The 27253-nt window shown below is 42.3% G+C and overlaps 1 protein-coding gene across 4 annotated transcripts in view; it reads left to right on the top strand.

Annotated features, from left to right (window-relative positions):
- Positions 1 to 27253, top strand: part of CACNA2D3 (calcium voltage-gated channel auxiliary subunit alpha2delta 3) — a 3251448-nt gene that overhangs the window by 2859711 nt on the left and 364484 nt on the right. For all 4 annotated transcript variants that reach the window (XM_069643639.1, XM_069643642.1, XM_069643640.1 and 1 more), the window contains one exon: positions 12836 to 12898. In XM_069643639.1, coding sequence (XP_069499740.1) covers positions 12836 to 12898 — 63 coding nt within the window. The remainder of the gene's footprint in view (positions 1 to 12835; positions 12899 to 27253) is intronic.

Raw genomic sequence — 27253 nt, forward strand, 5'->3', positions numbered from 1 at the left:
TCTCTCTCAGCTTCTAATTGGTCAAACTTTCATCCCTTACTTGATTGGGGGAATGAAATGAAGTGTCATCATGATGAGGTCTGTTTATGATACAGAGAACCCACCCCTGTCAACTTTACACACAATCTATATCTGACCTAAAAACATATTTGCACAGGTACACATTTGTTTAAAATTACATATACATGGTGTGGCTGAATTTAGCCATGTCTATGTCCAAATCTGCTCATTCTCGGAGCTTGCATTCAAAGAGTGTACATAATTGACTTTTTAACTGCTTTTTCAATTTCCGACATGGACCCAACTTTACATACATGTGTGCAGGGGGTAGGGACATTAACTGATGAAGTTTCAGATTTTTAACATGCACACATTTAGAGTAATATCCACTTTTCCGCTAAAACCCCCCTGAACATACCACCGGTTCCTACCACGTCTTAAACTGTGGGCAGAAAAATCACAAGAATTATGGTGTCATTTATAAAATTTTCACATGTCCGCTCTATGAGTTATTCATCTTTTTAAAGTTATGTTCTGGCTCCAAAGGGGTGTGGTTTACCCTCAGCACAAGGTTGAATTTCTGGTTCTTTCCAGTTCTGCCAAGCCAGCTTGCTCTCACAGGCAGTGCTCCTCCCAGCTTCTCCAGGAGGAAGCCACTTTTTACGACGTCTGTAATAAAAAACCTTTGCCTGAGTGGAGAGGGCTTTGTTCACTCTCTAGCAGAGCACAGGAAATTCAATTATCAGATAGATGGCATATCCTTAGCCTGGGCAGCAAAAGGAAGGTTGGCCTGGGAACACAGTGGTGACTCAAGTTTCACTGCTGATGGGTAGTTGCTAGGCAAAATCAAGTTCCTTAAGCCAGACCTTCAGCTAACTTTTTGTTGCTTTTAAAATAACTTGTAATTTTACACATGCAGCTAGAATGCTGATTCTAAGCACCAAACTATGACATTTCAACAGTTACAAAGGCATGTGACACCAAACATAGGTCACTCATTTAATTTAACATTTTCGATTTTGGTGGTTTTAAATCCAGTTGTAGTTAGGCTTAAGCTGCTGACTCCATAGCATTTTTGTTATAAGCATTGTTTTTGGGCTCTTCATTTCCCAGATTTTGTAGGCACACAAAACTCCATTCTGCCAAATGTCTGCTGGTGTTCAGTGAATATTTTGCACATGTTGCAAGGTTTGAAATAGGCATTTTGCTTGCCTTCAGAAAAACACACAGAGTGGTTTTAAAACGCCGGCTTTTGGATAGTGGTGAGTACTGGTACTGCACCCATTTTTGGGATTTAAGAAATGAATTCCCCACAATTCTAGGTTGCATTTGGCAATCAGCATTGCCATTCCCAATGGTTTCAGACTACTGTGCGGGTAGTCCAAGGGTGGTTTTAAAGCGCTTTGAAGCTAACCGGCGCTACTGTTTTTCCTTTGGCAACCCATTTCCCTCATGGCAACCCGGCCTTTCATTCTCGCACTGGTGGGTGGCAAGTGAGGCAACCATTTTGGTGGGCGCACAAACTGCGCAGCTTTCCTGGATTTCAGCGCACATGTGGGTTTTCCGCCATCTTGAATTTCCTAAGCCCACAGCACCAAATGTTGTAGCAGGATAGCTTAAACGTGGGTCAGGACACCCAACAAGAACTATAATCCCATACAACACATCTTCCTCTCTATATTCTATAGGATATTCGAACACTCTAACTTCCCCCCTTTCCGACATGAACATCTTCACACAACACAAAAGACAACAGACTAATTCTAGAACTGTTCACCTGCCATGTCCCAAACCAAGGGTCAGGGAAAGTCAGGCAATTGACCATAATCACACACACCTGACAGCGCTTTCCTTTTCCCACAGGGATAAAAGGCAGTGCAAAAGAGCACAAGAGGAGCAAGGTAAATGGCACGACATAAGAGCTAACTCAGCACAGCAGTTCAAGAGGAGGAGAAAGACAGTGCCGACCCAGAGGGTGACAAGGAGAGAGTCAACCTTATGCTTTCCAACCAAGGCCCGCGAAACCTCTGCAGAGGGTATTATAAGCCTGCAAACACTAGCCAGCGTGTCTTCCATCAGATGTCAATGGTACACAAGACCCTCCTCCGCTGATTGCCAAGCCGGGGAGGGACACTTGTCTTCTGTGGTACCAACATTGACTCCAAGAAGAAAAAAAGAAAGAAAAGTGAGTTGAGGGGAGTATCGATAAGAAACCGAACTGTCTTAAATGAAAAGTAGCCACCAGCTAAAATGAACTTCGAAAAGCTAAGGAGAGGGATACCCAGCAACAGAGGAGGCTGGAACCACATGGGTGCTCAAGCAGGATTACTCTGGGGGATTACACAATGTTAGAAAAACTACCATAACCAGAAGCCTTGAGAGGAGGCAAAGAACGGTCAAAGTGGGTACAGGGTTCTCGTAAAATTCTCTGTACTGTCGAAAGCCTTTGACCGAAAGAGAACTGTAAAAGCTAAGGGAAGTGAATCCTCCATGTTGAAATTAGCAAATGAACTGTGTTTTGTGTAAATTAGCAACAGTGAACCAGGACAAGGGATGCTAATGAAAAGGGGTGGAGTCTAAAAGTCTCAGGAGGAATTGTTGGTAAAGTCTGGCAAGAGTGTGCCTGGCAGAGGGAAGCCGACAATCCAAAATAATGAGTGAAACAAAGTGAACCCGACAAAGGGGTGTACATGAACAGTGTGTTACAGAAGTCAATGAAAGTGAACCCAGCAGAGGGAAGCCAACAGCCAAAAGTCAGCGAAAGTGAACCCAGCAGAGGGAAGCCGACAACCAGGGGCAAATGTCAAAACATGGTCTAAAAGACAAAGCATGAGCATTGCAAGACAAGTGTAAGGGGATTGTCCCCCTTGTCTTCTAGGGTCCGAGCCCAGTCACGGTAGATCTAGGGGTGGAGAATTATCACCCAAAGTATTTGTGCAACAGAACTTTGTGTTTGTTTGTTGAGAATATCAGGCCTTCAAAGGCAAGAAACTTTTATTGAAAAGAAACTTAACAATTGAAGAACCTGATAACTGATACAGAACTGTTGGCTCGTGCTGTGAAGGCTCGAGCATGTGCTGTGCTCCAAATTCCCACCTTGTGCCGTGCTAAAAACGTGAGGAAGAGAGACCTTGAGGAAGTGACATCCTGACATATTATTTGTGTACACTTCCTCCTTTATTTTAAATCACCTATCCCACACTCTTTTCTGTAATGAATTGTAAGGAATAGGCACCAAGTTTTCCTCATATAGGCCCTTTTATTTTGACACAACGCCACAAGGACTGCATTATTTTTCATTTGATGGTCGACGCTTAGATTTAGGTTTAGGTTAGGCATTTTTCCACCCTGCATTTATAGTTGTCTTGGGAGGGAGGATAGCTCAGCGGCAACGTGCTTGCCTTGGAAGCAAGACGACACAAAGCAACACAGGTTCGATCCCCGGGTCCGCACTTAGAAACCTCTGGGTATTTAAGCCCGTTATAAATACGCAACTAAAACCAACAATTCCTGTAACAGCGCCTCGATGCCCGCGATCTGTGTGAGCGCTTTAAAAAATGCTAAAAATAAATATTTCAATAAACACCCTTGAACTGTGATCACTTGTGTCTGTCTGTCTTTACTATTGACACCATGACTTCCTTACAGGAGGGAAGGAACTCCCTTTGTTGAGTATGGCTTCTCAATAAACCGTTACAGGATCAGTAGTGAAACATGCATGAATACCAGTGTGCAATATGGCATTTAGCAGAATGAAAGAGCAAAGGCTTGAGCTTTAGCAGAACATCTGGGATTTAGCAAAATGGAAGGTTAGAACATGTTGGATTTTTCCGAGGTTAAGTAGGTTAAGTAGGTCAACCTGAAATCTGTGGAGGCAGAAGGGATAAACAGTTGGAACTGATACCCGAGCAGTGAACCAGGAGAAAGAGAAAATGATTTTTGTTTTCATAAGTGAATTGGTAATAGGAGAAGTTAAAAGAGGAGATCAGTTGACCGAGATGGGAGGTGTATAATAGATGTATTTATTTATTTTATTCACCAAATGCATTTAACATCCAGACCCAAAGGTATCACAGCATTTGTACAGAAGGGAGAACAGTTGGAAATAGAGATACATAATAGTCATATAAGACAATTATGAAGACAAGACAATCTATCAAAGGGAAGTGCCCTAAAATTCAAGGTAATAGAGTCAGAGGAGGACATGAGTAATCAGCCTTGTTTAAGGAGGTTGCAGAGAGATCAAGCAGGACAAGAGTGCAGAGGTGGGTGTTGTGGGCTGCAGAGGAAGTTACAATCATGGACGAGTACTGTTTCTATGAAGTGATGACTGTGGAACCTGAAGAAGGTCAATGAGGCCATGCAGTTCTAGGTAATTGTTGATGTGGTTTGAACACCACACTCTATAATTGTTTCAATTTAGAATCGCAAGGGAGAGGAAGGCTGGTCAGTAGGTAGTAGAAGAGCATCAGTGGTTGATAACTAGGCATGAAAGCTCAAAAGTGATATGTTCTTGCAGTTGATCAGTGCTATTTTACTGCAGGACAATTAGAGAACATTGGAGTATTTTCTCTTTGCTATTAAACCTGTTAACAATAAACTTAGGTGTATTCAGAGCACCACCTCGAGGTTACATTTACAGCAATGGCAATGATGATGGGATGGAATGGAATGGTGAATGTTCAGAAGCCTGCGTTATGCTTGAGGTTATCAGGTTGTCTGAGAAACAAACAAGTGAAAACCAGCAGGAATTCTGGTCGATCAAAGACAAACTGTGTGTTGTAGACACAAGCCGAAAAGTTGCACCTGTTGACATTACAGCTAAATGTACTAATCAGGCCCATGGAGTACATATCAGCCACCATTACGCGTCTCAGGACAGACTACTAGCCCACAGTTTTAGTTATTGTTGAAATGCAGTTGAAAATGTGCCAGGATTGTATTAAATTGGACACATGTAGAAAAAAGTTCCTATTTCTGTCACCACAAAAACCCCCTGGATCGAGCTTGGCTGGATTTGCCACTGATTTTCTAGGAGGCATTGACATGGACCATGTTGTAGGATTTTATGTTGTTATTAGGACTGCACTCTTCTCATTATAGACAGAGAGGAACACGGAATGTGAAGCAACCCCTCGCGAGGTGTGATTGCTTAAGACTGATTTGATCCAGGAGGCTGTGTCTGGTGAGAAATTAAAGTGCGGGCTGAGGTGCTGACACAGAATATCATTATGCACTAGGTCAAAGGCTGCAGAGTAGTCTAAAAGAAGGAGAATAGCAAGGTTGTCTTAACCCCTGATGTTGTCTAGATGGATGTTGAGGTTAAGCAATGCAATCTCAGTGCTTTGTTTTGGGCAGAAGCCGGATTGTCAGACCCCTAGTAGGTGGTGATATTCAATGATATGATATGATATGGCATTTATAATGCGCCTATACACAAGTGTTTCAAGGCGCGACAAGGCAGGGAGGGGGGGGCAAAGGGAAGACAGACACCGATCTTACTAGGCCAGGTGTCATTCAAATCGCGCAAATGCATGGGAAGAGGGGAAGGGAAAGTGCAAGGGGCAAGGGAGAGGGGAAAGTGCAGTACATGGGGTAGTAGAATAATAAGATAAATAAATAAAGGGCCAGCTGGTGGCAAGTGCAAGGTAAGTGCAGACAAGTGCTGGGAGGGGGGCTGTAGGGATACAAAGACAGTCCCGCAGTGCAGGGGTTGCTAGGTAGGCAGTGCCAGGGGCAAGTGGCTGGGCCAGGGACTGAGATCAGTGAGAGTGGCCCAGTGCAGATTCAGTGCAGTTTCAATCAGAAATTTAGCAGGGGAGAGGAGCAGAGAAAGCAAAAGCAAAGAGGAAGGTTTTGAGGTGCTTCCGGAACCGGAGATGGTTCTCCTCAAGTTTCAGGGAGGCACGAAGGCTGTTCCAGAGGCAGGCCCCTGCCGCGGAGAGAGATCTACCCCAACTTGTTGCTTGGAGAAGAGGCTGACCCTGAGGGAGTTGGAGGCGGATGAGCGAAGAGCTCGAGAAGGTAGATATTTAGGAAGAGAGAGTTGAAGGTATTTTGGCCCCAGTCCCCGGAAGGCCTTGTGGACAATGCAGAGGGTTTTGAACTTAATCCTTGCAGCCACTGGGAGCCAGTGAAGAGATTTCAGTCCTGGAGAGATCCAGTCCCTGGGCTTGAGGCCAAGGACAAGTCTTGCAGTCCTGTTCTGGATGAGTTGCAAAGGGCGGAGAGTAGAGGCAGGTAGATTTAGATAGAGGCTGTTACAGTAGTCCAGCTTAGAGAGAACCATGGGCTCTGGAGACAGTGAGCTTCTGGGGGAAGGAGAGGAAAGGAAGAATACCTCTTAGGAGGTGCAGCTGGTAGTGTGACTTCTTTGAGATGTCAGAAATGTGAGGTGAGAAGGAGAGCGTGGAGTCAAAGATGACCCCGAGGTTTTTGCCTTGCAGGTAGGAGCAGGAAGAGGGCCAAGAGAGGCCGGCCGGACAGCTGCATGGAAGAAGGGAGTGGGTGTGCCGATGAGTAGAATCTCAGTCTTACTGGCATTAAGGCAGAGGTCATTGGCGGCACACCACTCCTGGATAGCAGACAGACAGTCAGAGATGAGGGAAGGAGAGGAGGAGGCTGAGGGAAGCCAGAAAATGAGCTGGGTATCATCCGCATAGCACTGAAAGTTGTGTCAGAGAGCTGCGATGCGGTGGGCAAGGAGTGCCAGATATTGGTTGAACAGCCAGGGAGAGAGGTTAGATCCCTGGGGGACACCACAGGTAGAGAAAAAGATGTCAGATAGGAAGGACCCAAGTTGGACCTGGGAAGGTCGATTGGAGAGGAAAGAAGTTAGCCACACACCAAAGCCTGACCAGTGATACCCAGGTTATCATGGAGACGGTTGAGCAGGATGACATGGTTGACAGTATCAAAAGCAGAAGAGAGATCAAGCAAGATGAGAACACACAGAGTGTTAGAGTCAGGGTTGGAGAGCAGGTCTTCACGGATGTTCAGGAGAGCAGTTTCCGTGCTTCTGGCAGCTCTGAAGCCAGACTGGTGGTCATGAAGACAACCCACAGATTCAGCGTGGAGATTAAGCTGGGAGATGGCCAGTTTCTCCAGGAGCTTGCCCAGGAAGCGATTGATGGATATTGGGCGATAGTTAGCCAGGCAGGAGGGGTCGGAAGCGAGTTTCTTAAAAAGAGGGTGCACAAGGGAGTGCTTAAGGGGGGATGGGAAGAATGGGGGATGGGAAGAATTCAGCATGGAGATTAAGCTGGGAGATGGCCAGTATCCTTGGACTTGTCAGTATGCTATCCGGTCCTGTATTTTATGCAAGAGTGGGACAGTAGTGATGGGGTGGTAGTTAGTGGGAAGGGTCGGGTCGAGGGAATTCTTCTTTAGGAGCAGGGTGAACCACACTGCTTTGATGCTGGGTGGGACACGTTGAATGCAAAGGAGGCATTGACGAATTCTGTGATTATGGGCATCAGAAAGGGAGCAATGTGAGCAGGGCACATATCTCCTTCACAGTGAGATGGTTTCAGAGATTGAATGGTTTTGACTACAGGCTCTTGTGATACTTGGATAAAGGTGAAGGGGTTGGCCGGGAATGTAAGGGGGGCTGAAGCCACCAGGGTATGGAAAGTTGGGATTTTGGTTGCCATTTGTGTTTTATTGCATTGATTTTATGCCATAGTGTGTAAATATTGTCAGCTAGATCTGCTTGGATAGTGGACTAGCAGGCTTTGTCAGATCAAGTTGATGTGCTAGATGGGATTGCGTTTTCTAACTCTCACAAATTGGAACATTTTCCTTTGGCATTGGAACCGGCATTGGAGATTCCAGAGTTGTAAGAGTGGGCTTTTTTAGACATTACAGCTTTTTTGTAGGTCTTCATTATGTTGGCGAGGTTGTTACAATTGGCAGGGATGGGATGGTTTCTGCATAGATGCTTTAATGCTCTTTTGCTTCTGCAGAGAATGACAAGCTCATCAGTGAGCCAAATGTTATGAGGCTTGTGTGGGTTGGGTATTTTGGTTTTGAGTGGGGCATACAGGTCCATAGTGTGGAGAAGCCTCTGGTGGTAGAGGTTTGCTAAGTCTTGAGGGCATTTGTTAGCTTTTGACAGTGGAAAGAGCGTCGGTTGGAGAGTAGTTTTGAGTAATTTGAGGGTGAGTTTATGGGCGTTGTGGACTAGTATGAGGTTGGGATTGGGTGAAGCAGTGGGTAGAGGTTTAGAATGAAGCGGCTGTACTAGGTGGTGCAGCTTGACGTTGCTCTTCCTGTTAGGGTCCTCTTCTCTAACCTCTTCCTACTATGGAGTGGTGAGCAGCGAGCACAACGCTTGTCGGCAAGGGAGTGAGGTTTGTTGTGATTCTTCCAGCCTTATTAGCAGTCTTCTGAAGAATCTCCCCGTCTCGCTTAGGATACCTTCTTAACTTACTTCCTTGCGGCATACTACTTTCACCTCTAACACTCCACTTTTCAAGCTGAGACCAACAGTAAAATCTAACGGAACGAGGACCAGTACGTTCCTGCCTCCCTGCCTCCGGCGGCTTGTGGCAGCCACAGTTTCAGGGCCGTAACGGGCTCAGAGGCGTGTTTGTGAGGTAAGCACTTTTTCCTTACTCATTGACTAGCCTGCTCTTTTGACTCATTCTCAGGGTTTCTTAACAGTGCCAGGCACCAATTATATAGTGAACTTTAAAACATCTCGGGTTGGCAATGGATGCTGATACCTCTGCCACCCTGGATGGGGCACGACCTAATGCCCACCTTGACACCACAATAAAGGAAGAGCCTTTTATGCACTTCTCAACTATGACCCCACGAAGGAGAAATAACGCGTTATCAGAGGTTATAGCTCCAAGTGCTAAAAGGAGACTGAAACTCCAGTCAGAGCAATATTCATCTAAAAAACAATGCACATCAATAAAAACCTTATGAGCGATCTTAAAAGAGTAGAGAAAGGTGCGTGTGACTACCCATGCACATCTACACTGCTCCAGTTTAAAGCAGCTAATAATACCGAGCATGTAGCTCTCAATGGGAGTAGCCCCAGGTACATGGATCAAGGAGGAGTGTTAGTAGATTGCACCCCAAAAAGTGGCATATTCGGAGACACCACAAAACATTTTAATTGAAGCTCAGATAGAGGGGGTATGCGCATATTGGGGCTGAAGACCCCACAAGTTCTTTACTTGACGTCTGTTTAAAGAACAGACTCTGTGGATATTGTTGCCTGCGTGAACTTGGAAGATTTCTACAGGTTGAGGATGTTCTCTGGCTTCAAGGAGCGCACTCTTATAGTGCACTACAAGCTCAAGACTACCCAAGCAGCAAAAGACCAACTCGATAAATCAACTGAAACCTCTGTGTCACAAAACGGTGTCCAGCAATGCTGCCAAAAGGATGGTGAACCGCTTTCCATACCTTGTTCCTTTCAGCAGAAGGAGCCTGATTTACCCGTTTCATTATCAGCAGTGGTACACCAACGGGCTGCTAATAATCCTCTCTCCTCCACCCCGATTTAAATCTGTCCAACCAGTCACCAGCGCTGACAGTGAAACAGAGACCCTCTCACTGTTTGCACATAAAGAAGAAAACCATGCCTAACATTGAAAATAATTGCACTAAATCCTTCGTCATGGACTATAGGAACTTTGTTATAAACAATGTTGATAAAACAGAAGCAAAAGAAACCAGAGACTCACTACATAACAAGGTTCTTGCCTGGTTACGTCAACATACCGGTCCCAGGGTGGTTAGATCATTGGACCTGAAATTTGTGCGCAGGATCGATTTGAGAAATTGGTGCTCTTTGCAATCTAAAAATTGTGTAATAGTGGCATTTGGTATAGCACTCTTCCGTCCTACCTTAAGCTTTGTAAATATATACCAAGGGGCAGTTCACACTGTGAACTGATACACTAGGCCCCCCATGGTCTCAGTATTCTTTTCACACAATGAAATTTGCATGCCTTTAATTATCGTTTTCACCTGGCAAGTCTTTCTAAATGTTCATTACAGATGGAATCTATGCCAATGAGATCTCATGTTCTACCTATTTATTTCTATGTTTTCTATGTTGTCAATTTACTTGTATGTCTTGTACCTGCCATCAAGCCTACGGGTCAATTGTGCACATAATAAATAAATCAAAAAAATATTACTAATAAAAAATGAAAGAGTTCACATTGTATTGAGGAATGGCAAGTCCAGGCTACAGGACTGGTGGAGGAAATAGTAATGGTGGTGTTGGTGGTCAGGATCCAGTTTAGTATGAGTCCTTTAGTGGGTGTAGGGGAGGAGATCAGTTGAGTGAATGGACATTTCTTCTAGCGAATGAGCAAGTGCTCTCACCCGGAGGTCGGCAGGATCACTGAAGGCTAAATTGAGGTCAACCAGTATATTGAATTTAGTCCTAGGCTTAATGAAAGGGTTGACCAGGAGAGGGATGTCAGGGATTTGGGTGCTGGATTGTAGGTGGACTGGGCGTCAATGGTAAGTTTAAGGAGCAATGTTTCATAGCTGGGAATAGGTAGTATGGGATAGGTCTGATATGTAGGTGAGATTTGGCAATCGGGGGAGTTTGCAGTTGGCTCTGAAAATGGAGTCGTTTTGTAGAATGGCTAGTGAGTGCAGAGGGCCAGAGGTCCTGTGGAGCCAGGATTCAGTGGTGACGAGATGGTCCCGGTAACAGTTGATGATGAGTTCATGGATCTCTATGGCGTGAGCTCTGAGCAAGCGAATATTTATCAAGGCACAGTTTAGTAGTACAACCTGATTTGCTGAAGGCAGTGGGATTTTGATTAAAGGGTCATTGCATGGAGCATATAGGGAGGAAGGGATGGGGTTTTTGGGAGGTCAATCTATTGCGTTTGGCCTCAGCCCCGAAGGGATACGTGAGGCCTGGCAGTGATGGTGGAGAATTAGAGGTTCCAGCTCATAGTTTCTGAAGTCTTAGTGCTCAAAGGCATGGACCCCAGGGATTTAGAGAAGATCCATTTTGTTGATAATGGGCTGAGTATTTCTGGGCTATATAAGAGATGCAGGGTGAAGGTTGGCAGTTTGGGGGGGATACAATAGCAGGGAATGCTAAAGTGGATGATCAGGAAGAGCTGGCTGTAGGAACAAAGTGGGTAGAGGGAGGGGGTAGGGCCATATGGCTGGTTTAAGTATGTTAACTCAATGCTGATCAGATGCCCCATTGCACAACAAGGGACACACATTGAGATGGGCCACGATGGACTGAACGGTCAGAGTTGGCAGTAAGAACAGGGTGGGTCGGGGTCGGTGTCGGCATGTAGCGTGGGGTGAGGAGGTGGCTTTGAGCCATGTGGGAAGTATGGACAGTTTCCATGCTGAGCATGGGTCATGCTCCTCAATGCAGCAATGAGCTGGTCAGGGAGGAGTGAAAGAAGAAGATGCAGTGAGAGATGGGGGAAGAGTGAGAATGTCTCTGATTTTGGTGATATTAGCAGAGGGCAAAGTTGTGGAAACCATTAGAGAATACAGTATGAAAGGGTTAAGGCATAGCATTTCATATGGGTTTGCGGATAGCTTATGCTGGCAGAAGTGCACATACAAGGTCGGTAAGTTAAACTGCCTGAATTCACCACAGCAGAACTAAGAGCATTATGAAATTCATTAAGTAGGACCATGAATGACATATAGAGGACGTTCTCCCACCACGTAGGTGGAGAAGCACTGCATATATTTCTTTAGCGCCAAGGGAATCATTGATCGAATGTGTGACACAGGAAAGCTTCCACTGCTTTAGGGCATTATCTTGGAAAATACTGTTTCCTTGTTTCACATACATATACATTGTTTGATATGTACATATGCGCCTCGCCATACTGAACACATATATCGCATATATTTTTAAATTTGACATTGGGGCATATGGTGTCAATGTGCCATTTATTTCTCTGTGCACTCCATATTGAGGTGTGTGATAGCCTTAAACATAATAAAAAGTAAGCAAAAAATGCACAAACAATGGATTTCAAAGGTGGCTTATTTTATTGTGGCTATTCAAAGTGTCACTGTTTGATTTCACTTGAAAAAGAGCGTATTACGTGAACTCAGATCCATGAAAATAACTGAACTTCTCACAATTGTTCAATAGTTTGATCCTACAGATTATTGAATCTACATTTGAGAGGTAGGAGTTGTTTGCTTATGCCTAGGCATGTCTCTTTTACTAATAACCAACTGCACGCCATCCAAACTTATGACTCCAATGTTACTATGTATATTTAATTATATACAAATATATTTTGCCATTTTGTGTGCTTCAGTTATGTAAAGATTAAAACTGCTGGTATTGATGAGCAGATAGATTGTACTTTTTATGAAGTACATACAACTAGGAATGGGAAAATATTTTGGAGTTTATGGAATCGATCAGCAAGTGGGACCCACAGCAGTAAATTCAAGCAGTCAGTATTTTTGACCACATTAGATTTTCCAAATGTAGTTTAAAAAAAATGTTGTTGTCATTATTTGGTGTATTTGTGTAACATCTGAATTTGCTTTGGTCAGGTTTAGTCACAAACCAACCATCTGGGTAGTAACATTTTGGTGAAACCGGGATTGTCTCATTTTTGGCAACATGTAAATATGCCCTCTGATTGCAGTGAAAGAAAATCAACCATACATTGCATCAACGTTTCACCTGTTAGAACCCTTATTGTCAGTGCTTTCAGGCGTGGATCAATGAAAGAACATTTTATGTTTAGTTTAACTGCATTATACCTGAAAGTTACATAGAACAAACTGTTATATGCTTTGTCTTGGAAAATAAATGACATATTTGAACATGTAGTTAATTTCTCCCTAGAATATCAACTGCTACCTCATAGACAATAATGGATTTATTTTGGTATCTGAAGATTACAAACAGGTAAGATACATATATATTCATTGAATGATTATGAATTGTTTCCAATGCATTAGATCAAGTGATAAGGGTGTGTGCTACCAGCTCCATTATTGGTGTACTTTGGTGAAAGTCTGTCTGAGACTAAATCTGAAAATGAACATATCCTACATCGTTTTGGGTCTTGTTAGAATGTCTAGTCCCATTGATGAAAGAACTCATGTTTATAAACCACTCCATTATTTGACATGCGTTCTGTTGTACTTATTGATTTATATATACATTTGTTGTGTGTTACGTTAATTCCTCAAAATGGTTGCCTACCATTTCAGCTAATTACCAAAATGAGAACTGAACAATTTTGTATTAATTATGTGATACCTACTGAGACTTCACACCAGTAACAGGAGTAAAGAAGTGTCTAATGATAATAGCACAATGTAGGAGGATCATTCATGTTTCCTGTTTTCTCATATTAGTTCTCTATCTCCTCTTCTTGTTGACATGTCAATGTTCTCAAATCCAAAACAATCTTATCTGAGATATGATTCTTCTTGATGACCCAACTTTAATGTAACCGGACGGAGTGTCTCTCATCTTTCAATCTCATAAAGCTAATATATGTCATGATTCTCTCCTTACATTGTCACTTGGTGCAACCAATTTAAATATTGAATGCCTACCCTACACCTGCTATAATCCCAAACAAGATCTAGATTACCCAGCTTTAAAAGTATGTGGGCAGTGGTATGACTCCCAGCGGCAGAGCATTGGTAATCTGAGGTAAACACAGTTTTTGGAGTACACTTTACAGTGAGCATGCAGGGCTTGTTGCAAAAGCACAAGGCATGTCTGGGTTGGAATCATTTGGAGGAAGGGGACATTCTCTTTTCTGTTATCGGTGTCTGTATGTATGTTTTAAGTTTGACTCTTGCAGAGCTGTGGAATAAAGATTTCTTCTTGAGCTGACCAGAATTAAACTAATCTTTTCACCTGATTTGCATGTCAGACAGCATTGAGTTGAAGCTTTAGTTTCCTGCTGGCATTTACACGAGACAGTGCCAAAGTCTGTGTTACTGTTGTTTTACAGTGTATGGGAAATGGTTTAGTACAAAGTGATGACAGAGGGAGATGAAGGTTTTATTAAACATGGCACAGCTATATTTATAAGTCAAGTGGTGAGAAATGATCACCCAAATCATCTGTGAGAAATAATAAATCCCCATTCTTCCTGAAAGCATTGCAACACTAGGTCACACCAAGAGTAGGGAACATGATTTTGACTCTACCCACCAAACCTGCCTAGACCCCTCTCTGTCACTATACCTTTATTTTTGGCTCCTTGGCTAAGCATCAGAAAGTCTTTTTATCATGCCAGGCAGAGCATCAGAAAAGCTTGGTACCATGCCAGGCAGTAGGGATTACTCTCACCTTTTTCAGAAACCAAAATAAATTTCAGAAGCAATGATACCCCTGACACTTTTTTGTGATTGGGGTTTTTCTTGTTATGTTTTGTTTCATCAAACAAACCAGCGATACTTTAGAAACACTTATCACACATGGGCACACATGCAAATTAACACAAAAGAAAGAGAAACATGCACACACAAACAATTGGTTGCTATATTTGTATTTGTATCTTATAAACCTCAACAGCTTTTAGAGTCCAAACCTCTTTACCACTCATTCACAAGCCTCACCCCCAATGTTCCCTCTAATTATTTTTCTCTAAGTGCGGAACTGGTTGCCTTTCGTGCGCACTTTATTTTCCATGTTCTCAACTGACTCAATAGGTAAGCCATTTTGTGAGCATGAGTAGTTATTGAGCTACCATCTCCAAAGAGAGTTTGGAAAGGAATTGCCACTTCCAAACCACCGCAATTCTTTACTAATCAGCATATAAAGTGCATCTTACAACACTTTTTACAAAACACATAGGTTAAAAACATAAATATTTTATATGTGATCATACCAGTTCAAGACCTCAAGATATGCCACAGTAGCTTGCAAAAGTACATCTGTGCAGAGAAAAAAGTGTGCTTTATGCCACTGAAAAACACTCATGTGTATTACACAAAAACAAATATTGCTTTTCATAACTGATGTGGCTATCAAAAATCAGACTGGATACAATATTTGCAGATGGAATAAAGGCAACTAAAAATAAATTGTCAGAAAACATGCCAATAGCAGTTCATGTGCAACGTTGATGAAGTAATTCAAGGGCCATGAGAACATGCATCTCATAATTTGTGTAAGGAAGATAATTGCATCAGAAGAACTGCAACGAATAGGTTGCCAGTCATTTGGTCGAAAAAAATTGGTCGACCAGACAAATGGTCGAACCAATTTGATCGAAAACCAAATGGTCGAATTTTTTTATCTTTTTATTTTAACCCTTTTTTTTTTTTTGGGGGGGGGGGGGGGGGCCCCAACCCCCTTTTTTTCTCTAAAAACCCCTTTTTTAACTAAACGAAAACCCAAAAAATATATATATATATAAAATAAAAAATTCGACCATTTGGTTTTCGACCAAATTGCGTCGACCAAATTGCAGTCGACCAGTTTTTTTTCGACGAGTTGACTGGACACCCAACGAATATGATGATCAGAATTCCTTGGCTTCTGCTTACTATCCACATTATGTTGACCTGTGAGTTACTCAAAACCATCCTTTCAGCTACGAGACATATACCCCATCCATTTTTAATCCCTAAAAACAGAAAAATGTGGCCAATTAAAATGGGAAACAATGAACACATAGGAACTAACCCCTGCCTTCTGCCCTAAAAGCTCCATTGATATTTTTTCAAATCAGTGACCAGCAGAGCAGTGGCATAGGAAGGCGCTCTCATAATGTTTCTGACTGATCTCAAGACACATTTTAAGGGCAAAGAACACCTTTTAATAAGCATGAAGTACCTTTGTTGGTAAAGCTAATCACCTTTTGTACTCCCTGAAAAATCAAATCATTCTAAGTAGGAAGCAAATTCTTGCCAGAGCCTTGCTTGTAACCCTGACATAGGAAGTAAGATGACAGGGCACATAATACAGCCTATAGTTTTGTCCTCCTTTCCTCGCCACAGCCTAGACAAAATTCAACCAGAGATTTACTGAGGTTTTGCATAGAGCCCTGTTGAAGTGAATCATATAATGTATGCCTTTTAGGTTAACAGCATCAATGCTCAGTGGTAAAACAGCTTGAGAGACTTCTTCTGTAACTAGGGTTCCCTCTGTAAGTCATTGTTATCAATTAAACAAGATGCAGGGGTATGCTACAGTCAGTAAACACAGAACACATGTTTATATTGAAATGCCCTCAGCAGCTGAGCATAGAAAGAAACAGTGCAGTTCTGTAGACTGTAACTAGAGTTTCCTTTCCTTCAGCAAACACATTTTTGTACACTGTACTGCCAAAACAATTGACCTGGTCTTTTAGAAATCCTGATTTGTTCATCACCCAGAAAGACTGTTCTCCTGTGCCCTTTCACCCGTACCGTTTCCCAGCTCCTGTGTTCTCCTCCAATACTAGTTGACAGGGCACTGTAAAACGTGAGAGATTGTAGCAGTGCAACACTCATTGGGCTATTTGCATGCACATAATACTTTGCAAGCAAAACATATTTTGTGCCTCTCCATGATATTATATGCATTTTAAGAAAATGGCATGAATCCGCAGGTAAACAATTATTTTGCAGTGAACACAAGATTGTTTGCAACTTATTACACCCTTATAATGTTGGGTAGGATTATACAACTGATAAGTGATACCCTTGTTGAATAGCATTGAGTTACAATATCATTTGTTAAGGTTTATGCCCAATGCAACTCTGAACTCTTAGAAAGGATGCAGATTGTGTGAAAAGCATTCTGTCTGAATATCCATTGCCCTAATACTGTAGACAAGTAATACCTGGCATAGCCCATGCCCATTATCCCTTGCAGACAAAGTAAATTATATTGCAATGTTGCTCTCCACTTATAGAGTAATGTTAGCAATGCTAAAGTAGCAAACTCTGAGTATGACATTGGTCTTCTCAAATTCCTTCGAGGGCAAAGTAATATTTGAGTTTTATATGTGTTAACATGCACAGGACCACTACAAAGTGCTTGCGTGACATATGTACTAAGAATAGGAAGCATGGGGTGAGGTTATACATCCAAGTAGCTTGTTTACTTACAGTCAATATCCAATATTTGAGATGATAATTAGGTTAGATAGTGTGGGTGATGCTTTTATTATTAATATTATTAGTGCATTTATTGAGCACAGACATGGCTTTGGGAATCAACAGAGTGCTTTGCAATCGTAGGGGGAATAACACAGGGAGGGAAGCAGAGAAAAGGGGAGTTGGAGCTAACATGAGAGGGCAATTGTGGGCATTATGCAGCAAGGGATCTACAAGCAACAAGGGGAGTAGACAATGTGGGGCAGATCAGAGTTTTAGGTACTGTGGGGAGTGGAGGGTTTGTGGATGTATGTGTCACGGAGGAGCCATTTCTTGAAGAGGAAGGTCTTGAGCTCTTTCCTGAACTGTAGCAGCAATGGGGTAAATCTGATGTTGATGGTAGGAGGTTCCAGAGTATTGGAGCATACACCGAGACGGATGTGCTTCTAGTTATTTCCTTCCTGCCCCGTCGGAGTTCAAGCCTTCACATTTCCTCACTTCTAGTGGATTGCAGTTCTCTTGAGATGCCAGGTTTCTCAGTGAGGTAGCATGGGGACTTCAAGGTGACAACCTTGAAGATGATGCAACAGCATTTTAAGATGATATAGGCTTGCAGCGGGAGGAGGCGCAGTTTGAGAAAGGTCAGGGTTGAATTTCCAGAGTCCTTTCATGAGTCGTGTTGCAGCATGCAGGGCACATCTCAGGGGTGCCAGGGCAATCGCTGGAAGGAACATTTATAAGGCACAATGAATAAAAGAAGTTCTGGTATTTGAATGTTATTCAAATTCACAAAAACATAAAATAAGTTGATGTAGGTACATGTCTAGTAACCTTTCGCAGAGCCAAGACAGAAAGAGCCGAGGTTGTCTGGTAATATCTAAATATGTTTTGGGGAAGAGGTTACAGTAAGCACGTGGTAGACTAATGCATAGGAGTCACGGCCGGGGAGAGAACAGTATTTGTTTAATGTATGCAAGCATATCTTAGTCAGATTTTTCTGTTCATGGAGCCACTTTTTCATATTAGTGTTTACCTCTTGTGGCTGCATTTTGTTTTTAGGTTTTTAAGGTCATGCTTGCATAGTAGGGTAACGTAAACGAGCTACACCAGACTATCACAACTAGCTCGTTACTTTAAGAGAAAGCAAATGTCAGGCAATTGCTTTGGCTTGAGGCCCATAATTCTTTTTTGCATAGGTGAGAATTGCCTGTGTGCGCTGCTAAAATTCTTCTGAGCGGCACCCAGAAGGAGGCTGGGCAAGCGCACATGAGCACAGTTCAGAGGGAACATTGCCCACCCCAGAACCATGAGTTATCATCCCCTTGAGTGACCCTAGCTAATATTCATTAGCAACATTGGCAGTATGAGATGCATTGTCTAGAGCTAACCTTGGGAGTATAACTGTTTTGAAAGCTCCTTTATGACAAAGCAAAACTCACCACTTTCTTAATGATTTACAATTTACACTCAGGTTAAATTAGTTGGCCTTTGGTACCTCAAAGACAAATGAGTTATTTTCCTTTTGTGTCCAGTTTGACACTTCCCTAATTCCCTCATTAATTATCCTTTTTATCTATACTCACCAAGACATTACTGCATGCAGCCTCTTCCTGCTTTGCCAATCGCGCTCCCTTCACAGCTACCACGTTTCACTGCCAAGATCTGCTTCAGCTCTAGGGTCAGAGGGAACCCAGTATGCTGACAACTCCGCTTGGTCCCCATCTATGCAGCCCCGGTCTACAAACAGCATCTCTCCCGCATCAGGACAAATCTTACCACATGCAGAGTCTCTCTGTTGTTTCCTTTTGTGTGTATTTTTTCTCTCTCTTCCCCTCATATTTTAAGCTCTCTTTTGTTCGCCTGCCTTCTACCTATATTTCCATATGGATTCTTTAATGTGTCCCCACCTAATTTTAGAAACCACTGTGATGTCACTAATGAAGTTTCTAGTCATTCACCGCCCCCCTTTCAATCACCATCCCCAGTAACCTTCCAGTCTTATCTAGTCTTTTCTCCACATCAATTTTGTCCAACACACCACCAGAGCAAAGATGAATATGAAACATAACTTCTTTACCTTCCTGCCTTGAACAATGAAAGACTTCTCTCCAGAGCTCATTCTGCTATCTGATCACACCCTGAACTTAGCATCTGCAAGATACACCACTGTTCAGCTTTTCAATTTTGCATGTATTTTCTGAACTAACATTGTAGTGTGAATGCTCGTGCACCTGCAACACCTGCAACAGTGCCTAAAAACTAAGGAAACCCACTCTGGACCCCAAGATTAATTCATAATGTCAGTAGTGGTAAAGTTAGTATTGTTAACAGTTACGACTGTTAGAATTGTTATCACTAACTCCCTACACTGCACTATACTGCACATCTGTTAACTTTCCTTACTGCACATCTGCATTTGTCCCCCTACAACACTAACATGCTAACTCTGACTGCAGACTCGGCTCAGATGAATAACACATCATTGCAGTGAGCCTTTGAACAAGTTGTTTCAGAGAGAGAAGGTAAGCTAATAAATTAATGATACTTCTTTGAAAAAAGGAGCACAATCTCTAGGGTGGAGATTGGAAAACATCTCTAATGGAAAGGGCAAATATGCTGAAAGACAGTGGTCTTTAGAAAAACAATGGGCCTCATTCCCAGTACGGCGCTAACCAATGGAGCTATTAACGCCTTGGTTGACGCCGTACCCGGACCGGCAGCGCCTTGGTGGATGGCGGAATTACCGCCCCATTCCAAGGTTGGCGGGGCGGTAATTCCCCATTCAACAAGGCTCTTCCCCATTCCCAAATGAGCCCCCATAGGGCTCAATGGGAATGGGGAAGATGCAAATAATGGTGACCGTTCATTACGGTCACCGTTATTGGCTTGGAGGCCCCTTTGCGCCCTCGACTTTAACACCTGCTCAAAGCAGGCGTTAAGGGCGAGGGCGCAAAGGAAACTCGGAGTATGGCGGTAAGGGATCACCGCCACAGGTCTCGTTACCGGTGGCCGCTATCCCTTAACGCCATACTCGGAATGAGGCCCAATGTTAGACCTCACCCATTAACACTTGTCAGTAGGTGACTAGGGAGTCACGAAGACCCAAGAACATTTTATCATTTGGCTCTTTTGACCAAACATGTATAGTCAAAACATGAATGTCATGAAATATGCAGTATCTGCCAAAAGGCTAGACAGGTTGATGCTGGATGGGACCCAGGGCATCCCCTTCCTGTAATAAAAGTGCCTTTTTCTGACATAATGATGGACATTGTGGCATCCAAAATACCATCTATTGCTGGGAACATATAAATACTGATTGTTTTGGATTATGCACCCACATTTTCTGAGGCTTTCCCTATATGAAGTAACACCACATATGACAATTAAACATTAAGTTCCCAATTTTTGAAGAGCAGGGTTCACAAAGGAAATAATTGCTGACTAGGGGTCGACCCTATATCCAAACTCATGAATGACCTACAGACTCTCTGCTATATTAAGGCCATCGAAACATTCATATGTATATATATATATATATATTGACCTCAAATGTATGGCTCCATGGAGAGATTCAACAGGATCCTGAAGAATATTCAGCGGGTACTTGTAGAGAAACATGGTGAGAATTGGACTGCCCTGTTTTTGTGGGCCTTCTTTGCAATATGGAGGACTCTCAAGCTTTTCTAGGATGTGCTGCCTTTGGGGTGACTGACAAAAGGGAGTCATGTGATATCCTTTGCAAGACATTAAGAGAGAAAAAGGGTGAGCCAAAGAAGAAACTGTCCAGAATTCTGCAAAGTTTGTCAAGGAAACTGGGAAGTGGATCCAACTGATAAGATGATAGTTCCAGCAGCACATTCTGAGTAACCAGGATGGTCAGTGTGATTACAACCATTTAGCATGTCTCATGTGAATTCAATGATTGAAACAATTAGGCCAGCTAAATTCATCTCTACCCTCGATCTAACAAACGGATATAGGCAAATCCACTTGGATTCCTGCATTTTTAACAACCATGAGATTGTTCTAAGTCTTAATTGAGCCCATGACATTCTAAAAATTCATGATCTACTTCCTCCAGGTGCACCAGGCATATGCTGGGATGTACTCTGAGAGTATCATCGCCTATAGTCAGCCCTGGCCACAGGAGGTGCAACACCTCTACCAGCCTTTGAGAAACCACTTACTCAAATAATTGGCATCTGGCCATGTACAATGCAAAATACCTGTCAGAAACTGCAATGTGCAGCCACAGGAACAAAAAGTGGAAATGGTGCAGAAGTTCCATCCTTCAAACTAAAAGAGGCCTATAAGCATTGTGGGAATTTGTTGGCTTCTACATGAGATTGAAACCTAACTTTTTAACACTCAATTGTCCGATGACAGACTAATTTGAGAGACTCAAAAGAAAATGGGCTAATCTAGACCACCGAAGATAAAGAGGGTTTATTTCCTCCTTATACCATTCACACTTAACAATTGTGTCAATTGTTAAAGAATCATTTATCCTCAAAACAGACACCTCATGGGTATACCTTGGGCCTTGTTAGCTTAAGCCCCGTATGGGTTAGAACACTGAATCGTGTTCATCAATCAGAACTTGCACCCCCAAAACTCACTATACACACTTGAACTTGAATTTCTGGCCATCAAGTGGGTTGGGGATGGATTCCCTTAAATATTATCTTAAATGAAAATAAATAACATATTAGAAACTGACATTCACTGCTAGTCTCATCGGCCAAAAACAAGGACCGTAAAGCTAAGGTTATGAGATCATTCTACAGCCATAAACCTATTCAGTATCACACAAAAAAGTGTGACTTCAAACAATATAAATTTAGTATGTCATGTGGCAGCCATAAAGGTGTAGAGGAGCAGCTGAATGCCTCTGCAGGAAGTCCCGCCCCCATTCTTCCTATATGTTGGAAGCCAGAAATTGTGACATGCACAGCACCAGTGATGGTGCCTATTGCACGGAAAGCCTTTGAGAAAAGGTATGCATTGAGAAACCCCTATATGATGTATCCCAGTAGAGATGGCAATCTCTTGTAGGAGATCCCTGAAGGAATATGAAGATGGGAGAAAGAGAAGTTGGTGATATCACAAGAAGCAAGTGTGATGCACTGAAAAGAGTGGCTGAAGAAAAGAATGTATAGACTTTATGGAATCTGATGATGAAATAAAGAATCAAGTAAAATTCATATGCGGAATGAAGATTGCATGTGTGAAGAGCACTGCAGAAAATGCAAGCTGATTTATAACTGTACAAATGCAGCAAACAAGTAGACTAAGTGATCTTAAAGGCTAGCTATACGTAGTGAATAGACTGCAGGCGATGCCGCCATTATATAGAGTTTGAGACATCGGTGTCACATATTTAGTAAGCTCAGACCCACGGAGAAAGAAGGTTCAGAAAGCTGTGTCGCAGCAACATGAAGCTAAGAGTAGGGAAAGGGCCGAAATAGCTGTCTGGCCTTGTGTCAAAGGATGAAGTAGCCAAGAACTGGTTATCTATCTATAAATAACACGAACCGTGAGACGTTGAATCCTCTCGTGTCAAGGTGAAAGGAAAGAAGACCATGAGTGCCAAAATTATTAATTGAAGACAATTAAATGCTGCAAAAAAGGCCGAAATACGGTCTCCTATCACTCAAGCCAAGGATGGAAATAGGAGTTGGGTGTGCAGACCATAACTGTTATAAGAGTGTACCTATACTCCCTTATATTCCCAGGAGCAAGGATACATTGCAAGGCCAAGTTCAAAGACAATCTGAATGCCAGAAGGCATGAGCGATGAGACATGTTGGGTTAATTGGGTCGGGGGACACCTGGGGTACTAGCTTATATGCTGTTAGTGAACCGAATGTTCCAGAAGGGCATGAGCATGCCAACCAATTGTAGAGGGCACTATAACGAAGGGCCTTAGAGTTCGAAAGCCAATTATATACTGTGTACCTAATAACTGTTGAAGTTGACTTGAACTATAGGGGGGGCATAAGTTGTCCACCTGACTGTAGAGTCCCAATCACAACATGTCCCTATATAGAAAGTATACTTAGGTGTTTTCGTTGAGCGTATCACAACCCCCCATAGGTTCTTCTTGTTTGCGACATAGTATGACATCACGTCTGACGCATCTTTAGTATATAAATGTGTTCTTTAAGCAAAATGATTGAGAGCTTGTGCGAATGTACGTTGATGTCCGTTGTAACTCCCTGATCTGGACAATTAATAGTAAAACAGTTGGATAGGACTTTTTGCCAACTTCCTGAGTCGGTCTTATTATTTGGTGTAAGAGTTATTCTGCATCCCCTCCATGCATGATGTTTTAGTGATTTAAGGACCCTCCGGGTTCACAGGGGTTAAAGGAAGGGGTGGATAAATGTAATAATGTCCCTTAAGAGTGTATGGGGAGATGAATATGGAGGTAGTGCACCAATGTACATTCTGAAATAAATTGCCAGATAAATTGGACAGGCATGATAGGAAGTGGTGCCCCTGATCATCACCCCAAAACCTAGGTCATGGGCTGCAGGAACATATTTGACCATTTAACTGAGATTATATCAATCAAATATGTCAAATATGTTCCTGAAGTCCATGACCTAGGTTTTGGGGTGATGATCAGGGGCACCACTTCCTATCATGCCTGTCCAATTTATCTGGCAATTTATTTGAGACATCAACTGGAATGATATGCACTGCAGGTAACCTCAATGATGTAAGCTCTTTAGGAAAGGCTCAGTGGTAAGAGAGCAGGTTATGTTCTCAGCAGGGAAAATGACCTTCCACATGTTGATAACTCTGCTTATCAAACTTACAATGGGTCTTTCATTTAGGTATTTGTTGCATTACTGCCTGAGCCAAGCACATGGTTTCGTAGCTTCCGCACATGAACCTACAGTGAGCTGAATTCAAGTTGGCAGATCGGCATGAAATAGACAAAGCCTGGGGAACAAGGGAAGCCCGTGTCCCTCTATTTACACATTTAAATTCAACTACTCCCACACAGAAAGAGAAAATAAAACACACACATGCAGAAACTTTCAGGGAGCTTGGCTCCCGGGAAGGTAAAAGGTCTAAGGCCCTTTATATTGTACACGATACTTCAATATTTACAAAAGAAATGTGCATTACTCTCCAATATATCGCTCAAGAATACCACCCATAATTATTAGCTGCTTAGTAGATTATGTAATCTGACATGACACTCTGCATAATAATTGGAGATAATCACTACATTATAAAGCAGTTGTAACATTAATTCGTACCCGCGCAGCGAATCCACAGGATACACTTCATGTGGATTGGCTCATTTCCGAGCCATACCACAGTGTAATCCCGTGGACGCACTTGCGTGCATCGTGCGCCGGGTACACTCTTTTTTTTCAGGCAACCATGGAAAGGGAGAAGGGACCACACGTAGTCCCTTCTCCCTTTTCCAAGGTGACCATTTTTTATGTTATTTCTTTTTTCAATGTAAGTGAATTGCTGCCATAGAAAGGGAGAAGGGACTATGCATACTCCCTTCTCCCCTTCCATGGCGGCCATTTTCTTTGTTTTCTATGGCCGCCCCAGAAACAGAAAACAAACTATGTTTTCTGTCCACAGTGGCCATTTTCTTTGTAACTTTTTAAAACTTTTTTTTCCCCTGATGCGAAACGCATCTCGCAGCTGGGAAAAAAAAACATTAGTACCCCGGTCTAATGGGCCGGCGTACTAATGGCAATAAGCCCCTCGATGTTGGGCCATTACCACCCACGGCAATGCCCCAGGGGCCTTCAGAAAGCTATGGGCCACAGGGGCATTACCTTGGGTGGTAATGACCCTCTGTCTCAGGCTTATTGCCTCAATAAGTAACATTCTCAGATAACTATGGCAACCACTATTGACAACCACAGAAACTGAGTGGCTACTTTTTAGTGCTGTTTCTTCCCTAAGATTACTGTGTCCTTTCCTGTGATTACACACACAGTTAAAGATATCCATTGTAAGATAGGACATTATACCATTGAATGTAAGATGGCTAGTAGCCACATTGTGAAGGATTTAAGATTCTGCTACTCATATAGCCGGCAACAAGTGATATCTGATATGAGGTATGAAATCTCAGTGCATTAACTAAATCATAAAGGGCTGCTAAATACGTACTACTCATATCAGATCCCTTTTATGGGGGTAGTGTACTGCTCACCCCTTCCCCAAGTACCCCCCTCTTCCACTTACTTCAACTAATTAGTGAGCAGGAGATATAAAAATGATGAGCGCTTCTTAAAAATGAGCCCACTTTAGAGTCAAGATCAGAGAGGAAGAAGACAACCCTGAAAGTCACCGCTTGAGTATAAGTTTGCGGACTGTGATTTGGGCGTAAATGGACCGGGCAAGGGAAACCTGGCATTCCTTGTCTGCTTTACAATTCAATCAATAAAACTATCATTCTAAGTACATAATATGATTTATGAAAAAATCAGGTAAATTCCCAGGACATGGTGGAGAGAAGCTCTTCGCAATTTTTTTTTTTTCTTCAGCTTATAATACTTCACGAGTGATAAGGAAAACAGTTTCATTCTGTATTGGTAGTCAATCTTGCCCTTCAACGGTTATGTACTACCTTCATCTATCCCAGCAAATTGTGCATTCTTTTTGGACGATTTCTTCTCATAAAATATGAATATTACTATGCACAAACTGCCGTCTTGTGTAGCTAACGATTTACTGAGTTCAGACACATATTTTGGGACTTGAGCCCAAAGAAGAACAATACACAAATACAAAAGTTATGAAATGCCACTGCTAATCATTTAGGAAAGTATGTCATGTAACATTTTCCCTGTGCTTCTTCTTTAATAAATGTTGCCTCATATGGAATTTTGTCTGTTTTATATGTCATAAATTGGTAACAATGTGAGATATGTGCCATAAAATAAGGAGTAGTCCTTTAGTCAAACAAAACTCATCATTAAACAAGCACAGCAGATCTGTCAGAACAGGAATTGCCCATGATGTACCAAATTATAGGACGTCTATAATTGTGTTTGCTGCTAGGGTGTGGGATAGTTCAGACATTCCGGACAACATTTCTCCACCCTGGCCTTTATCCATGCTTAGCTCTCACTTCTTGGGAGGTAGTGAAGACTTGAAACAATCCATAAAATGCATGTAGCAATAGCATAGATATAATCTTTTTTGTCTTTAATTGGATTTTCATGTGGCTTTTTACATCAGTTACTTCATTAGTTTGTTATAAATAGTTATATATGGCAAACGTCTCTGTGAGTGAAATACTTGCTTTAGAGATGTGTGTTCAAACTGCAATCAAGGGGCTTTTGCCCCCTGAGTGAATGAATTAGCATGGGCTCATCTCAAATTACACACATTATTGGTGATTCAAGTCCCACAAACGTTTGAATCTTTTCTGGAGGTTTGTTTGAAAAGTTTTGAGTTCATCCAGAGGTAAACAATTGCTCCTGAAAAAGAAGGGCAAGCTAATTCCCTCCTCCAGAGGACCCTTTAACATGCCCAACTTTCCTATTGTGGTATGCTAGACCTCGACATGAGAGTGCCTTGCTAAAACATGTTTTCTACTACCCACGCTCTTGCTGGACGACATCCAAAAGTCACTCATGAAATGTCACGGGTTGACAGGAGATTTGTCGGGTCACGTTTGGGGAGTGCACACATTGTTACTCCTTTGGCTACTTTAGCTAGCACCATAGAGCATGGCAAGAATAGCACCCATCATTAGATGCTTCTGCTTAAGGAATCCTGCATGACACTGTGTATAGTGTATACAAATGGGAGATAATCATTACTTTAGAAAGTAATTGTAGCATTGAATAGGTAATATGTTCAGATAACTATGACGACCACCAATGAAAAGTCCAGGAATTTAGTTGCTGCTTTTCTGTTGTTCATCCCTAAGAATACTGTAGCCTTTCCGGTATGTATTTATGTCTTATTTATATCAGACATACAAGCTTTCTAAATTAAAATACAATCGCTTCAGAGTGATTTGTATAAACTCATTCCATTCTATGTCAAGTGCTCTTTTAACATTAATGTTGTGGATTTGGGCACAATAAATGCATCTGAATTTTTTGTCAGGTTTATCTATAGTGAATAATAGTAACTGTGCATAGGGATAATGAAAGACATACTTATTGAGTGTATATTATGCTAAAACAGGGCTTGTTGTGAGATGGAA

This window comes from Ambystoma mexicanum, chromosome 2p (assembly GCF_040938575.1).
Source record: "Ambystoma mexicanum isolate Mex_15411 chromosome 2p, UKY_AmexF1_1, whole genome shotgun sequence".
NCBI classification, from domain to species: domain Eukaryota; kingdom Metazoa; phylum Chordata; class Amphibia; order Caudata; family Ambystomatidae; genus Ambystoma; species Ambystoma mexicanum.